General features: G+C 48.8%; 1 protein-coding gene across 1 annotated transcript in view; it reads left to right on the plus strand.

Moving 5' to 3' along the window:
- The window catches only part of Strip2 (striatin interacting protein 2), a gene marked incomplete at its 5' end in the record, with an annotated part of 34,179 nt that overhangs the window by 16,009 nt on the left and 6,168 nt on the right, over positions 1-12,002 (plus strand). The window contains 4 exon segments of the mRNA XM_055608204.1: positions 380-477; positions 916-1,042; positions 3,487-3,587; positions 5,425-5,491. Of these exon segments, the coding sequence (XP_055464179.1) occupies positions 380-477; positions 916-1,042; positions 3,487-3,587; positions 5,425-5,491 (393 nt within the window).

Here is a 12,002-nt window from a genome sequence, read left to right on the forward strand (position 1 = left end):
TGCCCCGCCCACTCTCTCCCCCACACATGCCCCGCCCACTCTCTCCCACACACATGCCCCTCCCACTCTCCCCCACACATGCCCCTCCCACTCTCTCTGCATGCCCCGCCCACTCTCTGCATTGCCCTTCCCACTCTCTCTGCATGCCCCGCCCACTTTGTTCTGTTCTCCCTTTAGAAGGCGCGCAGCCCTGAGGCAACACAGCTTGCTTTGGCCTTCTTCCTTGGCCTCACAGGCCTCAGGATAAACACCTGCTTGCATTCCTGTATGCTTAGATAAAGGCTTTGAAATCCTTCCTTTGGGCTGGAGGCGTCTGGAAGACCCGCTGTCTTGCTGAAGGGGTAGACAAGGGTGGGTCTCCTCTCTTTCTGTCTCCCAGATTGCTCTGCTTAAGATTCTGCTGGCTGCAGCCCCCACCTCCAAGGCTAAGACAGACTCTATCAATATCCTGGCAGATGTCCTGCCCGAGGAGATGCCGTGAGTGCTTCCACTGGGGCAGCTGCTGGACACTAGTGTCCTGTGTCCAGGGCCTCCCCGTGTCCCTGCTCACTGTTCACACTTACAGGAATCGGCCTCTGCATACAGCTCCTGTCCCCTGCAGGGTCTTCTGCTGGCCTCTGTGTGGCTCAGAACTAGGGTCCGACAGAAAACCTCAGTGCTCGTGCCGGAGCTGCTGGGTAGACGGGTAGACAGTGCCAGTGGATGCATTCGCTCGAACATCAGCAAAGAGACCATAAGAGCTTTTTCGAGGACACATTTCTAAACGGGGTCCTTAGAGATTTCTCTAGCACAGAGGCTCAGGTTTCCTAAGCTCTGGCCATGTACATACATACACACACATATAGAGAAAACCTAGCCCAACTCCTTGGGTCTTCCTCCTAGCCTCACTCCATCACTCCCTTATCTCCCTTGTAGCGTAACTGTTCTCCAGAGCATGAAGCTCGGCATTGACGTGAACAGACACAAGGAGATCATTGTAAAGAGCATCTCTGCCCTGCTCCTTCTGCTCCTCAAACACTTCAAACTCAACCATATCTACCAGGTGAGCACTTCGGAGTGCTGAGTTACAAGCTCCAAGTGCCCCTCACGCTGTGGGGCACTGCAAGAATCCTTGTACTGCTGAGCATTGTTTGGCTTTTTCTTTGTCTTCCATGAGCGAGGCCAGCTCCATGTTGCATGAGTGGATGGTGAGGATACGAGTGGGATGTGGGGAGCCATCCTAGGAGGATGCAGAAGTCTCTAATCTCAGGAAGTTAGCTCAGGGTCTGCCTGGGGATTCTTAACATTACTCCTATGGTCAGAATCAATTCAACCATTCAGGAAAGGTCCCTGCTGTTGGCCTCAGCTGTCTGTTTGAAGCACTTCCCTGACATCTGAGTGCTAGCCCAGTGAGGCACAGTTCAGGCTCTTAGAGTCCACACAGTCTTGCAGCAGATACATAAATGCCCAGCTGTAGAGGGGTGTGAAGCAGAGAGGCATTGGGCTGTAGAAATACCTGACCCAGCTTTTAACCAGAGTTCCAGAGAACCAGAACTGGGAGTTATCAGGGAAGACAAGAACCAATTCAAGCAGAAAGGCTCCGAGGAGAAAGAGAAGAGGACTTTGGCGAGCAATTAAATGTTGCTGGAGCTCTGGCTCCGAGTGGCGGCGACAGACGTGTCCTGGTAGTGCATGAAGCCATAGGGCTTGGCAGGAAGCATGCAGCTGCTAGCACACAGTTAGGAAATAACTGATGGGCTGGACATCCTGCAAAGCTTTGTGAGCTGCTCACTCCTGGGAGCCCTATTTTATCCCTGTTTTCTTGGGGAGGGACCTGGTGGGGGTTTGGGGGTATTTTTTTCTTTAATTGTTGTTGGTTTTGTTTTGTTTTGAGACAGTCTCACTGTGTAGCTATCCTGGAACTCACTATGTAGACTAGGATGGCCTTGAACTCACAGAGACCCTCCTACCTCTGCCTCCTGAGCACTCCAGCTTTCCCTACTTTATAGGCGAGGAGAGTAGGGTTAAAGGTCAAGACTCTGCTTTCCCATAGAGCCATTGTTTGCCTTGGGCCTGGAGGCATGACCAAGACAGAGGGACAAAATGAGGACAAAGGAATGGCTGCTTCTGGAGTGAGCGCTCGGGAATATGGACGCCTTCCCATTTCTGCCCTGAGCTTTACCCATTTTCCACCTAAGCACCCAGAATAAAGCCTGATAGAAGAGAGTCAGTGTACCAGGACGGGCCTACAGGCTCTGTGACCCTGGCCGTGTGCGGAGTTTCCTGAGCAGCATCAGGCCTGGAAAGAGCAGACTGGTGAGGAGACTTTGCTCCCCTTTCCTCGCGGATGCATTTCTCAGTGTTTCTCTTGGGAGGCAGACCCACGGAGATCCTGATGGGCCTGGCCACGCTGTGGGTCAGTGTGGCTAAGTCCTGACAGAGCCTGGACATAGCTCCAATTTTAAAAACTTCTTATCTTTTGATAGTAGGTATGTACTGGCTCATTTGCCTGGAACTTTGGTAAATCCCTTTGGGTGGCATCCAGGGAGAAAATATTGAGCAGAAGAGGAAGTGGTTATGGCACAAGCTGACTCCACACCTCTAACCAGGCACTGGGGAACAGAGCAGCTTACCTTTCTGCCATGGCTATTCTTGCTGATGACACAGAGATGGGGGTTAAAACAGCCTTTTCAACCTCGTTTCTGTACTGTCCCAGCATCCCAAGTCTAATTGGAGGCTGCCTTTTCCTTGGCGCTCCTCAGTGTGTCATAAAAACCCAGGGTGACTAACTCTGTGATTTTGCTTCATACCCCAGAGGTCTTCCTGGACACAGACCTCGTGTGGATTTAAGAGAGCCGAATAGACCCATACGTACTGGTATTTGTCTCATCGGAGACAGCCTGGATTTCCCAGTGTCTGCTGGCCGAAGAGGCTCTTGCTCATCCATTCATTGATACATGGATATTCTGAGTGTCAGAAATGACAGCATATAGGACAGACCACTGAGACCAACAAGCCAGTGTTACTGTGGGCTGTCTCCAGCCTGACTGCTGCCAGCAGCTGCCCACCGCTGTCCCTGCTCTGTCAGTCACAGCTGAGACATGGCGAGCAGAGGTCCACTGGGCCACCAGCTCCCTCAGGGAGCCTTCTTTCGCAGTGAGCTTAGGAACAAAACTCACAGCAATTCTCGCTATTTGTTTGGGCTGTGTTTTTCTTTCTAGTGTGTTTGCTCTGTGTTTTTGATCATCCACTTGCAGCAGATTATAAGATTGTATGTAAGGTAGGCTGGCGAATGTGAGTGTGCCCATTTCAGAGACTGGCAGACGGATGTCTGTATGTAAGGTAGGCTGGCGAATGTGAGTGTGCCCATTTCAGAGACCGGCAGACGGATAACACGGGAGACAGCAGAGATTTTTAGGAGCAGGTGTTCTATCTGTAGTTCTCATCTTTTTAAGTGTTTCCTATCTCCCCCATAAGCGAACGCCTCTGCTTGATTCTTTCCTTCAGTTTGAATGCGTGTCACAGCACTTGGTATTTGCCAACTGCATCCCCTTGATCCTCAAGTTCTTCAATCAAAACATCCTGTCCTACATCACTGCCAGAAACAGGTACGCTGCAGAGATTTCAAGGGAGCACTTTGGAGAACTGAGACAGTCCCCGCGTCTCTGCACGCTTCATTTCTCCTGGTGCCAGGCCTTAGCCCCTCCTTTCTCAGAGCTTTCCCTGTTAGCGCTGAGCTTGAAGTGTTAATGATGGGAATGTGTGGATTGTCCTCTGGTGTGGATTTTATATATTAATGATTTCAAAAGCTGAAAAATATTCTGAAGTGAAGCCGCAAGATGAAACTTTCTGTGGCAAAAGGCTCCAGGAGACTTCTGGGTTGTGTAGCAGCCGTTTGTCTGGACAGCTGGGCTCTGAGTAGACTGTAAGTTCCATCAATTTGTAGTTGTAAATACACTTGTAAAACTTGTTACTTTTTCAAGTCTGCTGCTCATGCCTGTGTGTGGGTGTGCACACGCCAAGGCGTGGGTATGGAGGTCAGCACGGCCTGCAGGAGCAGGCTCTCCTCTTCACCCTGATGTCCTGGGGTGAAGCTCGGTTGTCAGTGCTGGCATTAGGAGCTGAACTATCTTACTGCCCCAAAATATGTTTTACATAGTAATTCCAGGGAGATAGTTTCTCTGAACCCCACGATACTTGCATGTTTAAAATAATGACACTACTTTGTTGAACTCTACCACAGAGCTAGAATTCAGGTCACTGAGCAATTAGGACAAATTCTGAGCTTTAGGTCCTGTCCCATTTCCTAGTTGCAGTGCCTGCTTTGCCGTGGTTCTTTAAAGTGGGAGATAGGTGAGTGAATGAATGAGCCAAGAATATTCGTCCTGATAGGGCGATCCAGAGAACCCAAAGGGTGATTAAGATGAGGGCCAGCGTTACAAATGCCTGCCGTCTCCTGAGCTGACCTTTCTCTGACTGAGGTTCGACTCGGTCATCTGACCCGGGTTTTCTAAACAGTGGTAACATTTCCAGCCAAGCAGATGGTTTGCTCTTAGGAAGTCTGACTTCCAAAATGCAGAGCCACATCTAGGACAGTCACACTCAGTTTATAGCCCGCACTTCGCCAACATCCTCACCGTGGTTAACAGCTAGTTCAGATGGCACTACGACTTCACTGAGTGTCAGAAACAGAAGGGACCCTAGAAATCGGCTAGCCCAGGTTGTGCATTGCACTAGCGGGGAGAGGGGAGGGGTAGCGGCTACTTGTGGAGTGAATGTGCCCTCTTACCCCACTGTGGTGCCTTGTCTCCTTCCCTGGCCCATGCCCGCTTCCCTGGGTTCACAGCGGAGCTGTGGCTTTCTTGCAAATATTATTTTGGGGGCAGACATTATTGTATATCATTCCTGAGCTACTGCCTGATTAGCAGTGCCACAAGAAGGCTGCCCTGTGCTTCAGGCTTCCTCTAGGGTGGCTTTGGAAGCTACCCGCAGAGCTCCTGGCTTTTGGAAGGATCAGGAGAGAAACCAAGAGATCTTGTCCTCATCTTTACACCCACGGATGACGCTGATGGTGGTGCTGACTTAGTGGCGGGTGTTCACGCAGCACCTCTGGGATACTGTTGTAGTCGCAAACACACTTAAATGCAGAGGCAACGTGCTTAGTTCCTCGTGTTCCCTAAAGAGGCTGAGAGCAAAGGAGGAAAGGAGCCGCCTTTCTGCCTTACCTCGGGTTGTCTATACCGGGCAGCCCACCCTAAAAGAGCCCATGGCTCCTCTGTCACCAAGGAGGGGAGACTGCAGTGGGCGTGCCCTCAGTTTCAGTGAAGGTCACTAAGCATCTTGAAGGGAGTCTGCCGGGAAGGAACAGTCCCTGCCCTTTTCAGAGGTGGGGATTTCCTGCTGCTGCCGTTACCTCAAGCTTGCTCTTCTCTCCGCATCTTGCAGCATCTCGGTGCTGGATTACCCGTGCTGTACCATCCAGGATGTTCCAGAGCTTACCGCCGAGGGTCTGGTAAGCAGATGGGGATTTGTGGCCTTTGAAACTGGCTGATGGCGGAGGCTGGCATTTGCTTTTTGATGTCTTCTCCAGCCCCATGATGCCGTGGTTTGAGAGTCTCAGATCAATGAAGGCATATTGGCAGGAGCACAGAGGCGGCAGGGGTTTAAAGGATTTGGAAAAGCTGAGCCTAGCATCTTACAGAGAAGAGGAAAGTCAGTGAAAAACATTGCGGAGGAGAGGGAATTTAGAAAGATATTAAGACTGAAACACAGTATGTCTGCTAATTAGCAGGACAATCTCTTCTGATGTGTCTTAGACACTCTCATCCCTCATCTCTATGCTGTGCTGTAGGCAGTTTGCTTCTCATTTTCATGTTAGTTATCAAGCCTAGGAGTACATAGGTCAGAAAATTCCTTACCCAGGAAGACCTTCATCCTGAAGCAGGTCTAGGCAAATCAGAGCAGTTCCTTCTGGATTCCCTGGACCTGCCTGACCAGAGCATATGTAAGATAGGGCATCTGCTCTACCCCGTGTTGCCATAGCCCTTCATCCTGTTGCACTGTAACAACTTCTCTGTAACTTTGTCAATTTGAGTCTAAATTCTTTGATGGGAGAGAGAGTACCATCTTTTCTTTTCATATCGCTAGAGCCTAACCCTATCTCGGGTGTGTTACAGACCTCAGCAGTGCTAAATGATGTTACCCATGGGTGCTGTAGCCCTTGCTCCCCAACTTTATGCGTGTCAGGAAAGTACATCTTGCAAAAATGAAACAGTTGCTCCTGTAGAGCAGGTTTTACAGGCCCAGTTGGGCTGGTTTGCAGGGGGAGGGGGAGTTGATGTCAAGATCCGCTTGACCCCCTCCTTATTTTCAGAGATGAGAAGCGTCAGTGGATGGCTTGTCACGGTCCCTTCTCATGGTGACTGACATGGAGACCCATGTCCTGGAACATCATGGCTAACACATTGTTTGCTGCTTGAGCAGAGTCCTGTCTTACCTGAACATGGTCTCAGCAGCCACGGAAGCTGGAAGGCCTTTAGTCCTACAGGGACGTGAACACTTACCAAACCTTACTATTAACACGGCGGTGCTGAGTCTGCAAACAACTCTAGCAGTTAATGTCACCACTTTGTTTGTTTTCTTTTGTTGGAGATAGGGTCTTTCTGTGTAGCCCTGGATGTCCTGAACTTGCTGCGTAGACCAGCCTGGCCTTGAACTTAGAGACACCTGCTGTCCTCTGTTTCCCTAGTGCTGGGATTAAAGGCATGTGCTATCATGCCCTGCCCAATATCACTGCTTTATAGATGGAGAAGTTAGCTGCTAAGACTTTACAGCTGCGGATAACAATGCTGGGGTTGGAGAGGTGGCTCAGTACTTAAGTGCATTGGCTGCTGGTCCTGAGGCCCCGCTTCAGTTCCTGGCTCCCACGGCAGCTCACAGCCATCTGTAATTGTGTTCTCAGAAGACCTGATGTCCTCTCTGACCTGCAGTGCATGTGTGTGGCGCTCGGAATACATATGCAGCAAACACCCGTACACGCAAAGAGAATTTGAAAGCAAAGTAGAAAGGTGTGTCTCTGAGATTAAAATTTGGAAAGAATGATATATTTTAACCCATGAACAGTGGTACATAGTAGCATTAAAATCCTACTATTGGCCTGGCATAGTGGAGGCACTCAGGAGGCAGAGGCAGGTGGAGCTCTGAGTTTGAGGATAGCCTGATCTACAAAGTGAGTCCAGGACAGTCAGGGCTACACAGAGAAATCTTATCTCAAAAAAACAAAACAAACAAAAATTATTTTTGTAGAGTATTTAAGTTTTAGTTGGTTCTCACCTTCAGTCATGTGGGTTCAGGGATCAAACTCAGGTCCTCGGACTTGGCAGCAAGTGCCCTAACCCCCTGAGCCACCTTGCCAGCCCTAAACTTTTGCCTTGATAACAGTGTGTATCCTGTCTCCAGTCCAACTCCGTTAGTTCCTGCGTGGGAACTGGGAGAAACTGTATTTCCACGCCACTTCAGTTGACCTTTGGGGATATGAGCATATAATTGTTTATATGGTTATGCCTTCTGTTAAGACTTTATAACTATCAGGAGAGGGCAAAGGCATGTGTTTAGTGAGTTAAAAGGCTCATGAACGTTTAGTCTTTTGGTGAAACAATAGCGGCCCCTGGTGGTTTGGTTAGGCACCACAGACTTTTTAATGTATGTGCTTCTCCAGCCCAGTGCGGTTGTGGCACCCAGCAGATCATTCCACAAGGTCCTCAGTCTGCTGAATTACTTACCTAACTAATAACTCTTAGAGCCAGGAAAGGACTAGTGAGCTTTATTTCTTTTCAGGCTTACCAGATTGCAAGCACAAGAAATATACTGCCTTTGATATGTGTTATTTTCTTTCAATAACTTTAAGGTTTTTTTTTCCTGAATATAAAACTTGTAGTATACTTATAGGAGAAAAATAAGCAGAAAAGTCTGAGGAATAAAATAAAAACGTTGTTTAATTTCACTGCAGCTGGAATGTACAGGATCATTTATATACTGCATGAACAGCATTCACAGTTACAGATGTTGCATCTATACATGTGTGTTCTACTTAATGTAGCTCAATTTGCATGTTTCACAGTAGGACTTCATTAAGCAATTCCCTTTTCAGTGGTAGTGGATATAAACCCAAGTACATGCTAGCAGATATCCTACCACTGATTTTTTTGGCAGATATTGGATCTTTTTATGTATTCATCATTTTTATGCTGTATGCATTATAACATATTACCTTAATAGTACATTTGTGAGCAAACATACAATTTGGAAGTATACAAACACTTTTTAAAATTTTTTAATTCTTATTTTAATGTTTTTTTTTTAAAGATTTGTTTATTATGTACCCAATGCTCTGTCTGCATGTACACCTGCACCCCAGGAGAGGGCAGCAGATCTCATGATGGATGGTCGGGAGCCACCCTGTGGGTGCTGGGAACTGGACTCAGGACCTCTGGAAGAGCAGCCAGTGCTCCTGACCGCTGAGCCGTCTCTGCAGCCCCACCTAAAATTATTTTATATAGTGTATGTTCAATGAAAGGTGTAGAAGCTGCTGCCTCAGAGTACAGCGAGACAAGCAAAGCCGTAGCCCGTGTTTTGGGCCTACTAACTCCGGAGAGAGCTCCTCCGGGGTGTGTCTCGACACGGGCTGACTTGTGTAGGCAAGGCTCACCCAGAAACTCAGGATGCTCCCCTCTCCCTTCCCGAGTGCTGGGCTTGCAGGCAGATGCCGCCATGGCTGGTGGCCTTTCCACTTTCTCATAGAAAACTGGGGAAGTTGTGTCACCGCTGCAGCCCGGAGACCCCTGCGGCTTGGTTTCAGAAGCAACATTCAAGGGAGGGGTTAGTTGTAGCTTTGCTGTGGTAAAAAGAGCCGAAGCTGACAAGCAACTTAAGGAAGTGTGGGGTCATCTGGGCCCAGGGTTCCTGGCAGGAAAGTCGCGGCAGCGGGAACTTGAGAGCCGTCTGCACTGCGGTTCGGGAAGCAGAGGGCCGTCAGTACAGAGCCTGGTCCACCTTCTCCTTTCACCTGGTGCATGCCTGTGACTGGAGCCACCACACCGAAAGGAGCTCTTCTCCCAGGCACGCCAGAGGCTGACCTCCAAGGTGGTTCTCCCTGTGAGGTTCACAGCAGAGCTGGAACAATTCAGGCTTTGAGGTGACCCACCTGGAGATTAAAGGTGACAGGGTGAGGACAAGGTCCTAGTTATGAAGTGACAATGCACTCCCATCAGCAGGTGTCCTTGCCTAGGGCCACCTTTCAGTGAGGGGACTTGGGTGGTGGCAGGAGGGCCAAGTCCTTCTAAAGCGCCGTGGAAAGTTAGCAGTGAGTCAGATCCTGCATGACCAGCCATTTGCAAAGAAATGTTTGGAGTTTATTCTTAGAGCCAGGGAATGGAATTTTTAAATTAATGTTTAAAAGGTGGATCATTACACAGTTGTTCAAATTTGGGCTTAATTTTTGTTGGAAAAAAAAAGACATAAAATGTGTTTACTTCACTTAAATTTAAATACCAAGACCTCTCATTAACCCTTATCGAAGTTTTACAGCTTCCTAACCAAGGTACTTCCAGATGTTCCAGAATGTTTCTGTTAGTTCGGGTTTCTTTGTTGGACATTGTTTGAATGTTGCTGTTCTCAATCGTCAAGGTGTGTGGCATTCCTTTTAGGCACTGTTTAACCAGTTATGATCCTAAAAGAAAGGTTTTGGGGGAAAGTGAGATGGCTCAGCAAATCAGAGCATTTGCTGCCGAGCCTGACAGCCTGAGTTCAGTCTCAGAATCCATGTAGATAGGTGAGCTGCTTCCTCAAGTTGTCCTCTCACACACACACACGCACACACGCACGCTTGCACACACCCACATACAAGCACTCCAATTAAATATGTGCAAAAAAAGTTCAAAAGAGTGATTGTTTAGTCAGGCATGCTGGTACACTTCTATACTCCTAACATTCAGTCAGCAGAGGCAAGACAATTCCACAGAGTTGAGGCCGACATGGACCATGTAATGAACTCTACCCCAGCCCAGGCTACATAGTGAGACCCTGTGTCTCAGAAACAAAATAAGCCAGGTCCTCATTCCCTACCAGCATTGCTACCTCACACCAGCAGCACCTCAGGGCCGCTGCTCCCTTCGTGTGTGTGATGTGAACACACCATTCATGTCCGTTTTCCATAAGGTATTCATATGGAGGAAGGCCCACAGATTTACAAAAAAAAAACAAAACAACTTTTTAAGCAATTGATTATTTTTTTTCTCTTGGTTACTATTTGTATAATATGGTCTTTTTTTTTTTTTTCTTTCTAGTTTTAGTTTTTTGAGACAGGGTTTCTCTGTGTAGCCTGTCTGTCCTGGACTCGCTTTGTAGACCAGGCTGGCCTCAAACTCACAAAGATCCACCTGCCTTTGCCTCCTTGAGTGCTGAGATCACAGGCGTGCGCCTCCATGCCTGGCTGTGTAACGGGCTCTTTAGATGTGAACGCCTGGGGTGATTTGCTGGGGAACCGTAGATGGGTGATCTTAAAGCTTTCCTCTCCCTCTGCTTGGAAACCATCTCTCTTTGTGTGTGTATCTGCCTTTACCCAGCAGCGGCCTGCCAGAAGCCCACACAGTGAGGGCTACCCTGCCATGTGGGAAAAGAGAACCTGAAATGGGACTTCATTTTCAGTTACACGAGCCCTAGTAAAGAAAGCGATGAACAGTCGTTCACAAAAGCGTTTTCAATTTACAATCAACAAGGGTTAAGACCTAGCCAAAAACATTCTTTTAGCAAGTGCAGGGTAGACGTGAGCAAAGCCAAAGAGTAGAAGTAGGACACAGACCTGGCGCAGCCACGTGGGCCACAACCTGAGCAGTTTTCCCACAGGCTAGAGAAAGCTCCTCAGTCAGGGGGTCAGGGCATGGACACTCAGACCTCTGGCTATCCACGTCTGGATTTTTTATGGAACACAAGTTCATAATGACAGCAACGGCTTCTTACCTTCTTACTGCAGGGCCGATCTACAGTGTGGAAGCAAGAGCCAGCACTGCTGGATTCCAGGCTTTGCAGCGCAGGGTTTCGAGTGCGGATTTCACCTCACAGCCCTCTTTAGAGGCTCCGTCTGGTTGTCACATCAGCCAGATGATCTGCTTTGCAGCAGGGAAGCTCGGGCTGAAAAGATGGCCCAGCAGCTCCGAGCACAGGCTGCCCCTGCAGACGATGGGAGTTGAGGTCCCGGCACCCACGTGGTGGCTCGCAGCTGCTGTAACTGCAGGCCCGGGGGTCTGACGCCTTTGTACGCCCATGGCCACGCTGGAGCGTACACATGCATTGGGGCACACACACACACTCAGGCACACACACAAGTTTTTTAAGAAAATAACTTTTTTTTCATTCTTGTTTTTCTGTAGACATTTACCTTCTGCTGATTTGAAGAATTATAGTAGGCACGAGGCGGGCTTCTCCACCTACAGAGAAATCAAAGCCAAAGTCCACCCTTCCTCCGTTAGCTTCCTCCGTTAGCTGGGTTAGCTACGTAACTGGCCTGGCCTGGGGGTTGTTGGCCAGCTGTGCTGGGAGCAGACTTGCTTTTTGTTTTTATTTATTTATTTTGAGAATAGAGGCCCAGTGTTGCCTTGGTGATGCCCGAAAAGCTGGGCCAAACAAACTTCAGACTGTAGACACTCTGCAGTAGTCATCTAATTGTGAGGGCAGAGCACGGCAAACTTTCATCTGTCGCCTCAGTGGCAGGGTCAACAAAGTGCTCTGCGCGCTGGGCAAGCGCTGTGCTGCTGAAGTGAGTGCCCGCCTTGTCTCTGTCTCTGTGTGCCACATGTGTGTGTGCACCTAGGAAGAACTTGCAGGAGTTGCTCGCTCCTTCCGTTAGGTGGGTTCCAGGGATCAAACTTGGCCAGCATGCTTGGCGGCGAGCACCCTCACAGTTTGACTTTTCTTCTTTTCTTTCTTTCTTTCTTTCTTTCTTTCTTTCTTTCTTTCTTTCTTTCTTT

Source organism: Psammomys obesus, unplaced genomic scaffold (assembly GCF_907164565.1).
Source record: "Psammomys obesus unplaced genomic scaffold, mPsaObe1.curated_primary_1811, whole genome shotgun sequence".
In the NCBI taxonomy this organism is placed as follows: Eukaryota; Metazoa; Chordata; class Mammalia; order Rodentia; family Muridae; genus Psammomys; species Psammomys obesus.